Raw genomic sequence first — 18,245 nt, forward strand, 5'->3', positions numbered from 1 at the left:
GAGACAGAATACAAATACAGGGATCCAAATAACTTAATCACCAGCAGGGCTATTAGGCCCAGGGTCTTAGAGGCTTACTGCATACAGAGAGCCTGGGGAGGGTGTTTGTGTTTGGGGAAGGGCAGGAGAGGGGTAGCCCTGGACTGGGATGGACAATGAAGGTGTTTGGCTCATCACTGCCTCGGGTTGTGTTAATTTGCATTGGGTCATGTCAAGATGTGTGCTGTTTGGTTAGACATGCAGAGCATCCCTTTGATTTCAGTTCTCACCTCACTGACCTTGAGGGGAGGAAATCTCAAGTCTCATCCTTATTGGACACGAGCTGTGTTTTTTTAAATTTCATTTATTCATGTATTCATTTATTTATTTTCGTCCCTTGTCAGAGGTTTGGACTGTCTTGATTTGTAAGAAATTCTTCCATAAACAAATCTAGTGAATTTAAATAGTCAAAGGATGCAACTGCTCCGTTTATTTACAGATTAACTCGAGTGTGTAAGGCTCCGACTACAGCAATTAAGAGCAACTGCGGCTGAACTTTTTTCCATGCAGGCCTATAGCATATATGTCTGCCTCAGTGTTTATATGTCTATGATGTGAACTCATTCCTCATAGAGTGACACACTCTGTAAACACATCCTCCATCCCATATAGAAACAGCGCCATCGCTTCCCTCTCACACAACCCTCGTTCCGCCTTGCGAGTGACCTCTTGACCCCCCCGAGGATGTCGGTGTAAATATTTTCAAGCGGAAGTTTGATCGTGTGCACTTAAGGGCTCTTTGTAGCGACATTAAAACCCGTGCCGAGTTGCCGAGGTATCGTTTACCGCGTGACACGTCTTGGACACGTCTGTTTATTATTCTCTAACTGTAATGAGCAGGAGCATCAGCAGCTGAGGAGTTCATCCAGAGAACTAAAGTAAGGCAAGCCTGGCCTTCATGTTGCTCCCTCTTCCGTCATTACATTTACTTTCTCACTCTGTCACTCCCCCCCTCTCTTCACACTCCTCCTGCGGTTCTCACAGTCTTTGTTTTAAGGAGCTACATTCCTGAGTGTTGTCTATTGGCATTCTGTACCACTTATCTCCTGTGTATGTGGTACTGTGTCATTTTACTAGACAAATTGGGTATTTTTTGTGTTTTATGTGAAGCACATTGACTTTGCCTTGTGTATGAAATATATGCGCTATATAAATAAAGTTTGCCTTTTGCCTATGGGAGTGTTAGTGTGAAAGAGAGGGTGTTAGAGCACTAGTGTGGAACAAGACGGCAATAAACAATTTATATAGTCTTTAATGTGTAAGCGTAGGCAACATACTTATCTAAGATTGCCTGGACTGTCTTGTGTGTGTGCATGTGTGTTTGTGCGTGAGTGTGTGCATGTGAGATTAATGTCCGGTTTTTTTTTCTCATCAGCATTGCCACCTGTTTGGGTGATCTCACTGAAAAACATCAATTGCATGACTGAAAAACCCCTTTTAACCCAAAAGCCCTTGAGAACATAGATAAACATGATGTCATACTAGCAAGAAGAGCCTATGATCTGCAGCCCAACAGGTGTCGCAGGCAGACGATGTATGTAATTCTGTTGCATTCGCACGATAGTTTAATTCTGTCCTTCCTCTTCAGCATTGCTGTTTGGATAGGTGCAGACATCCAGATGTGATAGGAAATCTAATGTTTAGTTGATGTGAATGTATGTAAAATATACTAATCTCTCTCTTTTTTTTCTTGTGTCTCTGTTGCTGTCTTTCTCTCTGTCTCCCTTCAGTCAAAGGTGTCCCAGAGGCAGCAGCGGATGATAAAGAACCGTGAGTCAGCATCCTTGTCTCGGAAGAAGAAGAAGGAGTACCTGCTGACGCTGGAGGCCCGCCTGAAGGTGGCGCTGTCTGAGAATGAGGTGCTCAAGCACGAGAATGGCCACCTCAAGAGACAGCTGGAAGGCCTGCTGACTGAGGTGAGAGGCTGGAAGGCACAGCTATGCAAACACATGCACACAGCCTACAGCACTACAGATAAGGAAGCCCATGCACAAGCACAATCAGGGCGGTAAGCTTTTTAGTCAACCGTAGACAATCCCAAAACTCTCCAGCCATTTTCATTATTTTACCAGACAAGTAGATTTTTAGAACTGAATAGGACCTCTGAATGATGTTTGGTTACCTACCAAAGTGGCTGGTTGACAAACTGACCAGCCAAAATGTACCATTAGCATTTAGCTGGAGGCTGGTGTTCCACTTCCCACCCTGGTCACTGCGTGCAAAATTTACAGGCAAACCACCCTTTGATTAATCATAGTAAGCTTAGGAAGTTCCACAGGGAATCTCATGAGAAAGTTACCAGGACAAGCCAAACACACGGAGCACATTCACACATGACTCATATCCGTGAACTCCAATTTTCAATATAATACAATGCCTTCCCTCTTCCCTCTCCCTGCAGAACACGGGCCTGAAGACAACGGCCCCGAAGAGGAGGGCTGTGTGTCTCATGGTGGTTTTGGTGTTCCTCGTGCTCAACGTTGGACCAATGAGGTAACTGTGTTGATGATGATGGTGATAAATGTAGATGGTGATGACTGTAGATCTGAGATATGTGTTGTTGTGTCCTTTGTGACAATTTGACATAATTTCTAATGGCTGAAATACAATTACAAACCAAAAGAATGTTGAGGATTTGAGGACAGATAAGGATCCATTTTACCAACAGCAAAATATCGAGGATGCATCAAATGGTGACTTGGCCGATGAATGGAAATGGGAAGCCCCATGAGTCATTGTGAGAATGATGCATTATGTCCAAAACTTGCACAAAAAAAGTGTTGTGAAAACATGGCAGTTAAATGTTTTCCATAACCAAACGCACACATATTTCATGTTACAAAGTCAATTAAAACATTGCCCTAACAATAAAAGTGATAAAAAAGTGATAAAAGTGTACTGATTACCTTATTTAACAATCACCTTACCATCTAATGCCAACTGATTAGCTTATGTAACTAATGAACCAAGAGAGCTAATGTAAACGACTCTGTCCTCCGGCATTTAGATCTTTTTAGCATATGGGAATAATTGACCTCACCTGCTTGATAACCTCAGCTAACCACTTAATGTACACAGCAAGCTAACCAGCTGCAGTTTGAGCTTGATTTCCATTACCAACAGCCGGTATCCTGACAGGTGCATTCAGTAATGTTTCAACGTAACCAATATTGGATGGATAAGTCCCAAAACAACCTGCTGGCTTGGGGAGAAAAGTTAACATTTAAATTATATCAATTTAGGCTACAAAAATGACATAAAACATTTGTACACAGGCATTTATTCTAGGCTTGGCTTGTAATATTAACAGCTGTGACAAATTAAGGTAGATTATGTAAAACTGCACTGGGGAAAGACAGATGATGGGGAGATTGCGCAATCCACAACCTTAAGCACACAGTCCATTTCAAACTAGAAAGATGCGTTCTCTGCTCTCATGTTCTTGGAAAGTGTGTTCTCTCTTGGGAAGAACTTTTTCCACAAGGATGTGAGTATCAACTCGGACTTGTTGGCTTTGATTATCAGCTTGTGTTATATGCTGGGAATGTGCTTTTCTCTGTAGCGGGCTGTGAGATTTCCTCTCTAGAGCTTTGTAAACATGCTGAATAAGTAACAAGGGACCTATGAATGTGTTTGCCTTTGCAACTAGAGTGGTGTTCACAGCAGCTACGTCTGTGTGCATGTCTGTGTACCTGTGCCTGTATCTGTGTGTTTTGCATTGGGGCTCTCCATCGGAATGTAAAATATGCCAGCTTTTGATGTCAGATCCCTTTGAAATGAAAATGCCACCCAGTGTAGTAATACTGTTGAAAGTAAATGTGTGTATGCTTACTTGTGTGTGTGTGCCCCAGTGTGCTTTGGGTTACACAGTCGAGATCAGAGTTCAGATTCTGCTGGTGGCTTAAAGACTAAAAAGCCTCCTGTGCGCAGGATGTGGGCCGCATGGAATTTGGCGGTTTCAGTCCATTACTGAGTTTTTCTTTTCAATTTGTTTTTTTTCTTCATCCCAATTCCCCTAACTCCCCATCTCTTTTTCTCTCCCCTCTCTGCCTTGTCTTCTCTCTCTCCAGTCTGTTTCAGGGAGGCCCGGGCTCCAGGCTCCAGGCTGGCTCCATGCAGCACAGCGGCAGACACCTGTTGGGTTTCTCCCCAGAGACAGAGGCTGAGGCCGAGGAGAGCCCCGAGCCCCTCGGCAGCGGTCCCCCTCAGATGGCCGACAGGTAATGAGCTCAACCACCGACACCCTTCCGAGCACCGTATTTACCCACCGTGTCAGCAGCGGACCAGGATGCACCTGTGCTTGGGCTCGGTCTGAACTGGGACAGCTCATTACAGCACGTGTAAACATATGCGCCAGCCGATTACTGGCTCTGTCCTAAAGCCTGGCTTTCGACTGCCTCCAGGCCCATTCAACTGTCCAGGAACTGGGCTTTGAGTAACAGAGGCGGGAGATGGGGGTTGAGCATGGTTTGACATCCAGCTGTATATTACTAGTAACAGTTTATTGTTCTAAAGAGTTACATTTTTTTAAATGCGTCAGCAGTCCACCAGTCTCATTTGTAAATTGCTTGAATAACATTCTTGTTTTGTACATCGCCTGCACCCCACATCCTGAAAATGTTGTTTTGCATGGTGGTCAGAGCGTCTCGTGTCTCCATGGCATTGCCAGCCTGTGCTGTGTCAAATCTACGCATAGGGTGGGTCACATTTTAATGCAAACCATTCATCTGTAGTATTAGGTTTCAAGGCACCATTAAGCCAATGCAGGCAGGAAGGAACACATTAGCCTTTACAGAGCGGGTGACAGAACCAAGCGCAGCCAGGAAGACGATGATGGGGGAGATATGCAACCTAATCTTGGGGTCCCCCCTGAGCAGGAAGGTGTGTGTGGGGCGGTTAATATGGACCCCTCAGTTAGAGTTATGATCAGGCCTCTGTGTTCTGACATATTCTGTCTCGCGGAACCGTTTCCAGAGCGTTAAGAAACTGGAACGCGAGGCATAGCTGGCTTGTTGGCTCAGACCCGGGGGGCCCAGGGGAGGGATTAAGTCAGTGGCAGCCGTTTTGGTAACAAGGCCCCTGCAGGTGGGCACTGACTGTGGACAGTCTACATCATCACCTCCAGCAACATAATCATTCACTCATGGAGAGGTATTACTGTGTGTAATTTATGCCACAACCAGCAACATCAGAGGAGGAAAGTCAAGTCATGCAATGTACTACTAATCCATAATGTATGGGTACCCACCCTATGGTAACAACCTAGGCTTTTGGACCACCGTTTTCATCTGTCATCGTCCATAACCATATGTGACCTACTGGGTGGTAATGTCAATTTTCTGTAGCATGTTTATGATCGTACTGATCAGTATTTTCGGCAGCATGTGGACATATGTGTCAGAGGATGCAAATATGAAGTCAGCATTTCACAGCATACATTAAGTGACTCTGCCAGCTCTGCACGTGTCAAGTGTCAAAGAATTTTAATCAATAAAATTCAACAACGATCAATAAAAACACAGTTGTAATTGTCTCCAGATTGAAGCTGTACTGGTTCCTTTTTGGCGCTGTCTTGTTTCCCTTTACCCAACTCACCAAGGGTGTTTCACCCACTCCCAAGTGCAAGCAGCCATCTTGGCTCTCGATTTGCATTCAAAGCATATTCTCAACATGTGGAAAGCATTTTTTGACAGATTGTTATTCTGAATTCTTACACAGATTTCAGAGCATCAGAACAGTCTCATAAACATATCACTTCTCTCTGTCTTCTTATCGCTCTCTCTCTCTCTGTGTTTTAGCTCTGAAGATAAGGCCCTGATGGTGGTGAAGGATCCCATCTTCCTCAGACCCCCTCCCCCCTGCCAGCCTCCTCTCAACAGGACCAAGTGCATGGAGTCAGTAATGAACTTACAGAAAAAAAACTTCACCTATGACCTTTATTCTCTCACTTCACTTAAAACCATGAAATCATGAAGTGTCTTACATAAAGAGTAAAAAAAAGTAACTTACACTTGTGATAACCTTGATTGGCAGGTTGGCCCATGAGCTGAGGGGTTGGGTCCACCGTCATGAAGTGGAGCAGACCAAAACCAGGCGGATGAGTAACAGCCACCACAAACCCACCAGGACCATCCTGGTAAGTCACAGCAGCAAGTTTTGACATTCAGAAAGACTTATGAGCTTCAAAATATTCAATATTTGCAGAGGTTTTTGGACCAGTGCCTCTCTTTAACCTCTTCTAAGTCTTTCCTTTTTCGCCTTTAGTGAGTTAACAGCTATAGAGAGCAAAATTTCTTTATTGCTAGATTATAAAACCATACTATTTATCATTGAAAGCCACAAGCGCGCAAGCCACAAACATGAGTTCAGTTGCATTTTAAGCAATTACAGAAATCTGCCTGACATTCTGTGTAAAGAGATTTTTGGCAAGGCAAAGCCTCTCTTTCACCACTGTTTCACCTCTGCTCACGCCTTCCCTTTTCCTGCCTCTCATTCTCTTTATTGGACTGAGTTTAATCCGGCAGCCCTGAGAAAGTAAACATAACACTTGGAGGAGAGCTGTAGGATTAGTGCCCCCTGCTCCTTTTTTCCATTATTATTTTTTTTTAATCTGTCACAATGAGTCAAGAAGTGGCTGGTAAATGAGTGAATGGTCATTGCTCATGTTCCTATAGATGGAAAGCTAGATGTAGAGTACAGTTATTGTTTTCTACCCGTATTGAGCTGATATTCACCCTACACTAATACACACACGCACTTTGAGCACCTAACATTATTTTAACACCCATTTTTTGCAAGTGAATCCCAACATCCTGGTCATACCAAAACACCAGGACTGTTTGATTGCAGTTCTACTCATTTGAATGAGTCTACACGTGCTACAAGTGTTGACAGCTAGCTGTTTCCCCAAGCCCTTGGTCTTAATGAGGGCAATCCATCCAGCTAAACCCAGGAGAGCCCCCACTTTAGCCCTCACAGATCAGGTCTGATGAATACTAAGCTACATGTAATTTGTCAGGGGAAAACTTTGTGACGAGAATGTGTGTGCTGGATATTTAGCTTGGCTCTAACAAGAAATTATCCTCTATCTTTCTTTAATTGATGATCAACTATGGTGTATTGAAAGAACACAAGTCTATATTTATATTTTAAATTGCCTTGACACTCAGTTTGTCCTGCTCTCTCTAATGGTTAGTTGTGAATACACAAAATATAATGACTCTCTCTCTCTGTCTCTGTCTCTTTCTCTCTCTCTCTCTCTTTCTTACCTCTCTCCTCTTTCTTTCCTAACAGAAAACAGAGGATAAGGAAGCTGACAGTGCTCAGATTGTAACAGTCCAATACACAGAAACCACTGAGGAAAAGTGAGTAAAGGACTGTTGTGTTGCATTTGTGTTTGATTCAGACTGGGATATCATTTTTCAGGATTTGTTCTTTTACAAACAATTCCCATTCATTTGTAATGGGAGATCACAATCCTTCTTTTCTTCCTACTATTTTGTATTCCTCCCCATTCCTCCTCGTTCATAGTCTGATCGATTTAGGATGCAGCGATTTTTAAAGTTTGACCCTGGCACACAACATCACAGGGGTTTTGGCGGGCAGTAAGAGCTTTTTCTGCTGGACTGTGTTGTTTTGGATCAGTCAGATCAGCCACGATTTTCTTGGCCTTGTACAGTTTTTTTTCCCAGTTGTAAGTCTTGACTGTAAAACTTTCAGATCTGCAGCACACCAGACCAGAAATCCCTCTCAACACCAAACCTCTGCAGGGCAATAGGTTGGCCAGTGTGAAATTGGAAAATATGTGTAAAATCACAAATCCAAGCATGACATTTTGTGCCCATGTCCCAGAGGCATGTGATGTTGTTGTTCACAGTAGTTGTATTTTGGTCTTTTTTTTTTTCTTCCTGCCTTTCTGCCTGTGACCTTCCCACTGTGAAAACCATGTTTAGAGCCATTCATGGAAACCTGTTCACAGTAGCAGAGTCTGCCAAACCCTTTAGCCTCTACTGTGTTTCATTTCACTGGGTTTCTGGGAACCTGGACTCAACTGACAATCCTGTCAAAAACCCAGCAGATTCCTGTGTTCTCCACCTCTCTCAAATCAATCTTTTAACCTGCTGATGATTGAATGATCTCGATGATGACTCTTGTTTCTACACCGGTGTAGAGACCTCGGTGAAGTTATGTGCATTATTCAGCAATGCAATCCGTCCGTCCATCTGTCTCTGTTAGGGTTATTAACCCCAATAGAGACTGTATCTGTATCTGTATATATCTGGCAGTTGTTGGCCTCTTTGTAAAAATCGGATATTGGCCAGGAAGTGTTGTTCACTGCCAATATGATGGAGGTGAGGATAGTATTTTACTCAACAGTTTCAGACTGGGCAGACTGTAAAACCTGCAGTGAAACTTGCCTCACCCTGCCTTAAGGAGTTGCTAACCCACTTAAAATAATTTAATTAGTAAGAGTTTTCATGCTAATAAAATGCTAAGAGAAACACTGAATCTTTGTTGTTTTGAATTTTGGGAATTGTCAGATTTAAAGATATTGAATATCTGCACAAAATATCAGTTATTGGCAGCTTCAATCCAAAATTAATTAAGCCTTCAAAAACCCATATCTGTGTAGCCCAAGTTTCTATAGTCTTTTTTTTTTTTTTTTAATCTCCCTGTATGATTCAACTCCCCATTGATTTCTAAAGGGACATTGTTCTTTTCCTGCTTGTCGGCGTTCCCCTTATTGTTCTTCATCTCCCAACAGGAGTCCTGGCAGTGAGCTGCAGGTTTACTACGCACCTCATCGCACCTATAGTGACTTCTTCGATGAGATCAATCGTCGTGGCGACACCTTTTACGTGGTGTCTTTCCGCAGGGTGAGTTTCAACTTGAGAAGAGCGATGATGTGTTGGCAGCACATCTAGTCTCATCTGATGCATGGAAGTTTAAGGGGATACTTTGACATGTTGAAAATGTAGTTGGTTATTTTTCTTCACAAGACACTCAAGACACTTTTCTCTTGGAAGAGATCCTGTCTGTCATTTTCCATAAAATGTCTTGGTATTATTGTTAGTATTCCTTATTTAAACCATGCTTGTGGCTGTGCCCTTTTAGGATGCTGAAAGTCAAATACTGAAACATTTTCAAAGTGTCTGTCAAGAAGAATAAACAACTAAAATTCAAAGAATCATAGCATCCCTGTAACGTCTTAACTGTTGTTTAGCCTTGGGTGAAAGACGAGGATTTGACAGGAGCAATAGTTGCTGGCTTCTACACAAAATCCGACATAATGTTAAACTTGATTACATGACTAAAATTAGAGGGGATTTTAAGGGAAGGTTTCACATCTTAACTTGAATCAACGTTCATTCCACTTGAATCATCAGTAAATTTCCTGTTCCTGAGCGGGTTATAAAAAGCGCCTAATTGAATACAGATAGAATGACTTATGAATCATAAATAATACATGAAAAGGAGAAGAAAAGTGGATGTCTTACTGTCTTTTATTAAGCAAACAGTTCAAAAGTACAAGTGAAAACCCGTATGCCAGACATATGCTAACTGGTGCACAGTCATCAGAGACTTGGCCTCATGGCACAGGCACCGTCCCACTGCATGATGGGACACAAGCATCGTTCAGCAGCTCTCACCTCCCTGTTGAGGAAAGGAGAGGGTGGCGGCAGGGGTGAAACGCCCAAGGGTGTAGCTCCCCCTTTCCAGTCTAGACCTGCTCCATTAGTAATCATCAAGACCATGTTTTAGAATTTTAGGCATGACCATATGTCATCATTAATCCACTTTGTCTTTATTCAGCCGCCCCTTTTTCCCCTTTGAGACTGTGGACCTGCTTTTAGTTTCCCTTTTTGATATGAATAATCCTGGACAGCATATTCAGCAAGAATTCTTTGGTTGCTTTGGGTTTCCTTCTTGGAGCACCATCCTTTCTCTTGCTTTTATATGATTCTGCCCTCTAGTCCTGACCAAACAAAAGGAAACCAAATTTGCCTAAAAACAAAAAAACAGTCACTTTTTCCTATGAGTTCTAACTGGAGTTACAAAAAGCTCTGGAAACCAGTATTCTCTTCCATTCTTGAAGGCACTTGTTGCTCCATTTAGTGTCACTCTGAACTGTGCCAAGAAACACAAGTCTACTTCCGCCTTAATGACTTTGTTTGTTGGAAAAGTAGAAATCAGAAATGACTAATTCAGTCTTGTAAATCTGAAACGCTCATTGCTGTCCACTGAAGTGAAGACAAGTTCCATAAAAACACATTTAGTCACTGTCCCAAAGGACTGGACCAAGCTGAGTTGGAACAGAAGAAGACTGAAGACTGACCTGTTTCTCGTCACACTCTCGCACCTCCAGGCACTCTGGGCGATGTTAAGCTCTTAAACCCCCAGTATCACTCTGTGGGGCAGGAGGTTTTGATGCATTTGGTCAAAGATCAAGGCTGCTTGTCACCAGGCAAGTCACAGAACTTTCACTCTGAGTTGGCATGGTGACAGCGGGGACAATGGTGACAATGGTGCACTCAGGCTCAGGACCTCCACAGGTCAAGTAGCCATCCTTCATTTTCTGGCAGCTTTAGGATTGTGTGGGCAGCGAGGTTATAGTAGCTTACCGAAACTAAAAGCAACGTTTTTGTAACCTACAATGAATCTTTAAAAAATAACTAGGAAAAACTGAAACTTATCTGAAACTACCATTTGTTTAAGAACTAACTGGTTTAAAATAAAACAGTAATTCTTGAGTTTTGAGGAAGGAGGAAGAATCTGGAGGAAGAATCTTCTTGTAATTAATGAGTCCAGATATGTTGAATTCCCTGTCAGCATGTAAAGAAATAGATACTATTATTAACACTTTCCTCAGCAGAGAGAACATAGTAATAATAATAGAGTTAAAACTGAAACTAAATCTATTTGTAGACAAAAACTAAAACAAGGACTCACTCTGAAAAGATAACTGGAATGACACTGAAATTGAAATCAAATTGAAAAACACCAAACAAACTAAGGGAAAATAAGCATATATGATTACTTTGATTGGAAGATGCATTAGTTTCAGGGATTTGTACTTATTTCAGTCAATTCAAAACTTTCTACGGAGCAAAATATCTGGAGCTCCGCCTCCTTCACTACCTGCTCGCTTTGGTTTGATATAATTCTAATAATCCTGGGTTATATAAGACAGAAACACAGTAAGAAGCACTGAATAGTGAAAGAAGTGGTCCATTTACAGAGCGAGCTATAAAACATGCTGAGTGTACAGATTACCACCCATTGTTGGCTGTGACCTTCTTAATTTTTACAGGTCTTTATTAGTTTTTCAGTGTCGGTTTATTTGCCTGTATTTTGTTTCCTGGGTTTCAGGGTGTGTGACCTCAAGTGGGGGTGTGCTTTTGTTTTTGTTCCAGTCTGTATGATGTTATTACAAGACTGCCAAAGATCTGGATTGAATTTGAAATTTGTTTAGACTTTAAAGCCAATCACTACCAATCTTAACTTTTGTCCGTCTGGACTCCCAATGGGAAAATCATATTGTGGGGTTCATCGTGGCCTCCCGGTGCCCTTTCAGGCAAAGTGAGGTCAGTCTCTAGGTTCTGCTCTCGGACATGGTCGTGTTTAGGTCACGGTCACATTAACGCCTCAACAGATACCACCTGCGGCTTTGTGTTAAGTGTGAAATGAGTTGAGGTGATGGAAAACATAACTCAACAAAACCAAAATGTGTAACTGTTCTTACTCTACCGTCATTTTGTGGTCTTGCTTGTCGTCTCGGGTTGTTTTAGCACCTGTGGCTTTATGTAAGTGTGCGTTGAGGTGAGGTGGTGGAAACACTGGCTGCTTTCACTGCGGACTGTAATCCAGTAAGGATCCAGAAAATGTACCTGTTGTCATGGCAGCTGCAGCCATTATGTCAGCTTCGCAAACTCGCAGGTCCTTGATGATGAGCAGTAATATGGTTTGTGCTTTCCCATATACTGCCACCCTCTGTATATAGAAAAGCACCTTTTCCTTTTTAACATTTAACATAATCCTTTTAGCGGACACTGACTGTATATCCAAAGTGCCTTAAAAGTTATTTATGTAAACAAACCAAATGACAAAAAAGGAAGTTATAGGCTTCAGGGTGAGTCCAAAATAACACAGAAAAGGAAACTAACTGGGGAGGAAAATTTACTTTCCTTACAAATTAAAATACAGCAAAATAACAACACCCTAATCTTGCCGTAACAGCACCATGAGTGTATATCGCATCATACCCCTAATTCTGACAATGTTAGAGCCACACTCTATTAATCAAGCTACATAAGTACCACTGCTTACCTGCTAGTGTCAAATGTTAGTGCACCTTTCATCTTAATAAACCCTGTATTTGACAATTTGGTAATTAAAGAACACATCCTTATTTACAGCAATAACATGGCGGAGCTCTGTATAATACAAAGTGCCCTGTTTTGACTTCTTTACATCCTCTCTAGTCTCATTTAGGCAAGTCTTTTATACAATCAGCGCTATATATTTTCTCATATCCACATTCCTCCCTCCTGTCTTCTCTCTGTAATCCCTTTACTTTTCCCAACCTCAGACCGTCCGCCCACCTGTCCTCACCTTAGCAGGCCCCCGCCCCCTCTTGATTTAACACAGACTGAGTTTTGGCAGCCAAGTGTGATGGAGTTAACAGGTTTTTAGTTGGTCTCTTGGTAGTTGGTAGGCCACCGACTCTTCTGGAACAGAAAGATCAAGTCTCGCAGATGATGGAGATCAGATTAGAGGTGGTTTCTCTGCAGAGATACCCGACTCGTTCTCTGCTCTTCTCTTTTGTCATTAATTGCAGCAACTCTTTTCCACATGGCCCTCTTAACTCCAGATACAAAGACAAATGCTGTCAGACTTTCCACATCTCTCTCCTCGTACGGAATAGCGCCTACATCATTGATTTTGAGTCCAAATTTTTGATGGCAGCTAGTTGTATGGATTGGAAATGGAGAGAAAAGGAAAGTGTCTCCGTGGAATTGAATTGTGCGAAGCCTGTGGGTTTTTGAGTCGGTTTTTGTGCCTGTGTGTGTTTGTGTGGCGAACTTCAAGAGGACTGGCTCACACATGTTTGTTCACACACTAGCATTCTTCATCACCGCAACTCCTGAGCAGATGTCATTCGCCCAGATTAAAACCTTTCTTTCCCTGTCATTGTCTACTGAGCTGCACATTTTAGATAGATGTTTATTGATGGCAGTTATATATTTCAATAAACTCAATAGATTGCATTAACTGAACTACATGCTGTTTAAATGCAGTTTTTATCTCAAAGCCGTCTGGTAGATTAATAAGTATTATTATGCGAAGTGCCCCAAAACGGCTCAAGGTGCAGACATTAACATTAGAGGAGTGTTGACTGCTTTTTCAAACGTTTGAAGTAAGAAATGAGAAAAGTGCTCATATGGGAGCAGTTTGACTTAGAAAGACCATGGTTAGTTTCTGTGGTGTGAGAAGCTTTATTAGTATAGTATAATTCAGATTATCAGCTTTATGTATGACCTTTTTGACCTCACCAGATGAGCATTCATCATTAATTATTACTAGAGTTGTTAATCTCAGTCATTCAGTTGGTTTTAGCCTTAGGCGTGAGCTCAACTCCAGAACACAATTACCTGAACAGCAATTACCAAAATACACAAAACCCAAACCATTTAATTTGCTTCCAAAAGAGTTGCATTTTCCTCTTGATCACATTCTCTTCTTTGTTCTCAGGATCATCTTCTGCTTCCCGCCACCAACCACAATAAAGGAAGCAGGCCCAAGATGTCTGTGGTGTTGCCAGCCATGAACATAAATGGTAAGAACTGCAGCACAAACCTCTGATGTAAAGGTTGGAGAGGCTGCTCACTCTGCACCATGTAACAGATGAAAGGCACAAACTGGGAGCTGATTCAACAACACCTCGCTCTGCAAGAATGCACTGCGTGTGGCGTAACACACTTGTAAAGAAACATTTCTAGGGGCAAAATAGAAAATCCAACTATTTCAAGCCTATTTAGGTGATACTGATCCCTTTTTTTTTTTCATTTTTGGGGGTATGTTTTTCTTCCCCCAAAACTCCCCATCTTGGTATTATAGTTTGTTGCCTTGCAGACTTAACTGGAAACTCTCTTGTGTGGATTTTCTTTGCTAAACAGTCTGTTTGACATCTGGTGTCTTGTCAGTATGCAGGGTCTTTCTTCCCTTCCTCCCTCTGAACCCTTCCTGGTTTGCCATAATTAAGTCTCTGTTTGTCCCTTCAACCTCTGATTATACACTCGGCTATATTTAGTAATGCTGTAAAGTGTCGGCACAGGCACTGACAGAACTATCCAAACACACACACAAACACACACAAACAAAAGACAAGTTTTTTTCACTCTGACACATCATGGGGCAGCTCATCTTGGAAATTTGGCGCTGGAACAGAGATCTCAATCAGGCCAAGCTAATTTGACAGGTGGGACGAAAAGTGAGTAGAAGCATGAGACCCAATCACTGCCCCATCATTAAGAGTACACTTCAATTATCGTCCACAGCCTGTCAGTGTGATGGTAATTAAAGTGTACTCTTAATGGGTGAGTTGATTGTGGTGTTGGATGGCAACAGTTGCGTGAGTGCCATTGTTTACTTCCACTGCTTAACGGTGGGTGGTGGTTTCCGCAGGCTCATTTGAGAAGCAGTCACCCATTTTATTTGCCCCCCACTGCCTCATAAGGATAAGGATGGGTTATAAGTCCCTTTCGTTGCAAAACCGGGCTCATAAGACTTACAAATAAAGCTGTAGAAAACATATTGTTAGCATTGGTATACATGAAGTAGGCCCCAGTATCTGAACACGTCTTCACCTCAAAAACCTTGACATTCCATTGGTGCACTTGAAGCCAAAATGTTTCCTAAGAATCAGTGAAGTGTCCTTGCACTTGGCCTTGATTTCCATGAGCTCATCATAGCTTGTCTCTGTGGTCCCTCTATCTGCTGGATTATTGATGCAGTATTTCAAAGGGAGGTCATCGGAGACCGCACTGGAGAGAAGTCTTTCATGTCCACTTAAATAGCAAACATCGCAGAGTTAATTATCAGGCGACTCACTTTTCACCAAGCTGCAGGGCAGTGAACTGATCTGAAAGGAGACCGGGTCAAGAGGGACTGGGCTCATGTAGGGTGTGAGCAATTAGAAAGACATTAGTCTATTGTTCTTGGCCGTTTAACTGGCAATTTTATCACTGATCCTCTTGTCTTCCCGTTATCTCTCTGTCTTTCCCTGGCGTGGGATGTAGCAACAGATTTGATTAGTGTTTCAGCCGGCTCTGAGCAGAGTGAGTCAGTGGAATATGAGCCTCTTACTCAGCAGGGAAGACAGGGTCTGTTGGGAAATGCTTTTTTTTTTTTTTGAGTGAGGGGTCGCATTTCGGAGATGAAGATTGATGAAGGTAAACATTGTTCTTGGTTGGTCTTGTCAGGGAGGAATGCTATGGGCTATGCCGGTCAGATGGCCCATTGAAATAGTGGTAAATAGTGAAATCCTAGAGGTCCTTTTCAGCTAATTGTTCCTAATGCCAAACAATGGTGGTATTCAGGGAGAGATACCGGGTCTGAACAGATTCTCGTTACCACAAGAAAAGGGTCTTGGATTTGCATGATCTGTCATGGATGCATGCAGCCATCCGCAAAATCAAAACATTGTGCTTCTGTGCTCGTACCTGAGGGCCTCGCCTGCTTATCTCGAGCGCTAGTTTGGTTGCATCTAGTGTGCTGGCTTGATCATGTGGTATCCGTTAGAGAAAGGACTAAGAGCATTTTGATGTTAGCTCAGATGCATGTACAGTAGCCTCAACTTCAGATGCTAGAACTGCTCCTCCTGGTAGTTCCTCCTTGACCTGACAGTGAGGATTATTGTTTAAAAGCAAGCCAACAGAGGCTGACACAGCAGAAAGCCGTTCCCGCTCAGCACAGCATGGTGGTGATTCTCAAGTAGCAAAGCACCCACATGACCCCCCCCACCCTTTACATATATAGCTCCATGTGTCACACAGATGACAGTCTTCGAGTAGCATTCTAGATTTATGTAGTCTTTGTTTGAAACTTTGAAGTGATTAAGTGCAAATGTACATCTTTAGCTGGGCGAGACCCTTAGAAAAGCAACAACTCTGTCCCCTCTGTGCAGCATGATTGCTCCACAGAGGAGGATAATTCTTTCCAGCTCCCTCCTGCTCTGCTTCAGGAATGCCTCCCTCCTCCAGTCACTAAATGGTTTTCATCTGGAGGAGGTGGATAGGCTTCGCTAATCGGGAGCGATCGTTTGGTCTGTCCTGGTCAATAACCGAACGTTGGAGATAGGGACTTTGATGTAGGCCGTCGTCTGTTTCTGTCTGACTGCATGTCCACGGTTCAGGGGTTCTGTTAAAGTTACTTGACCTTGACCTCCTAGATTCCCTCTCAAAATATCTCTGGCTGAGCAGCGGGTCCTTATAAGGAGTGAAGGGTGTGTTTATTTAATGATCCTCTGAGTTTGAAAGTAGCTCAATCAATTGGAAGTGACATGTTTAGAGGAAAGGAATGTTTTGGAGATTACATCATTTTTTGATTACAGGTGGATAGGCCATGGGAGACGCACTGCAGTCTATTTTTACTTGTTTGAGATTATACATTCGTACTGTAGCTAACAGGCAGTGTGTGCACCAGGGGTTCAAGGGTAGAGCTCCACAGCGCTGAAGGAGTTGGGGGTCAGATTTTCCTACTCCTCTAATCTAAACAGAACATCCCCACCAGTGCTCTTGACTAGACTGCACTCTTACCAGCCCAGATGTTTAACCCTTGCAACCCTTACAAGCTCCAAGCCAAACCTATGCAAGCTTGCCTTCAATGACTTCATTGTCTCTACATGTAAAATTTGTTTTTTATTGCCTGTAACATTCTGGGGTGATTTTCTAGAATAGAAGAATATTGCTAAATTGTTGACCTATTTCTTGTACAGTCTATTGTAGTATATCCCACTCATTTATAAATCAGATTTTCTGATGAAAGATTGTGAAACCTTGTTAATGAAAGATGGGGTGTTGGTTATGTTGGTTGGATTCCTGCACAGGGTAAAGTTCCAGAGGGAAATTGGCTGGTTTGGTTGGTTATTAGAATGTTAAAGTGGCCTAATTGCCTTCCTATTAGATCCTCGTTTCTTTTTATTGACCCAAATCGCCTCTGGTAATTCCGTGATTATACTCGCTGATGAATTGCTTCCTTTCTGTTGTAAACAAAGCTTCCCTCGCAAACATGTCCTCAGTCTTCATGCCAAGCTGGCAGTCACCATCCTCCCGAGATGCCCTCTCAAGTTTCCTCTAATGCGATGTTGTCAGACCTGGGGGCTTTATCAGCACACACCAGCTCACTCTCTGTCACTGCAAAAGCCGGGAAGGAACTTTCTGGAACATCTCCAGATGGCACCAGTAAAAAGGAGAAGAAAACCTTGCGGAGCAGGAGGGCTAGTTTTGGCAGCTCCTTCAAAGACCTGCTGTTTGAAGCCGGGCCTCGTGGCGGTGTGTTTGTGTGTTCCCTGTCCCATTGTGAAGGCCTTTCAAGCTGTTGGCTGAATAGAATTTAGACATTTTGGTAATTTGGTGAAAGATTGATGCAACCAATGTGAGGAATCATATGGGGGGAGAGTCTTTCATCTGCACTATGTTCTCCCAAAGCTAGGTACCCTATCTTATGATTATGAATGTGCCAGTTTTGCACTTTGTACTGCCAATCTGTTGCGTTTATGTTCACCGTTGCACTGAAGTTTGTTATGCGGTGTTAATGTCAGAGCAATGTCTTTCCTCACTGAAACGAAATCCATAGGTTTGGCTGTGCAGCAATGAAATAAACTTGAACGTGAAAAAAACAGGTTAGATTTCACGATCTGCTCCGCCAGCTGTGATCTCGTCAAGCTATATGGCGATGCAGTGTAAAACTTGCATGACTTCTCCAGCCCCATTTCAGACAGAAGCCCTGTTGGAGATAGACATAGCGTGACAAGGAGTAAAACCCCGACCCAGGGGATGACTTCCAAAGATGCCTGTTGAAACGCTGAACCCGTTTGAAAAGCTCCAGGCTCACTCCAGGTGCAAAAGAGGAAGTTTAGCAGTAGATGGAGTCATACACAGCATTACGTCGACTAACCGTCTAGTGATATGAACACCCAGGGAATC

At 42.8% G+C, this 18,245-nt stretch overlaps 1 protein-coding gene across 1 annotated transcript in view; it reads left to right on the top strand.

Annotated features, from left to right (window-relative positions):
* The window catches only part of atf6 (activating transcription factor 6), a 32,376-nt gene that overhangs the window by 12,614 nt on the left and 1,517 nt on the right, over positions 1-18,245 (top strand). Inside the window, exons 8-15 of the mRNA XM_071546927.1 lie at positions 1,770-1,955; positions 2,441-2,532; positions 4,110-4,259; positions 5,838-5,933; positions 6,073-6,175; positions 7,333-7,403; positions 8,804-8,915; positions 13,792-13,876. Coding sequence (XP_071403028.1) covers positions 1,770-1,955; positions 2,441-2,532; positions 4,110-4,259; positions 5,838-5,933; positions 6,073-6,175; positions 7,333-7,403; positions 8,804-8,915; positions 13,792-13,876 — 895 coding nt within the window. The remainder of the gene's footprint in view (positions 1-1,769; positions 1,956-2,440; positions 2,533-4,109; positions 4,260-5,837; positions 5,934-6,072; positions 6,176-7,332; positions 7,404-8,803; positions 8,916-13,791; positions 13,877-18,245) is intronic.

Source organism: Centroberyx affinis, unplaced genomic scaffold, assembly GCF_046629955.1.
Source record: "Centroberyx affinis isolate AG114_WGS23_722 - 3 ecotype Tasmania unplaced genomic scaffold, CSIRO-AGI_Caff_v1 ptg005548l_1, whole genome shotgun sequence".
Taxonomy (NCBI): domain Eukaryota; kingdom Metazoa; phylum Chordata; class Actinopteri; order Beryciformes; family Berycidae; genus Centroberyx; species Centroberyx affinis.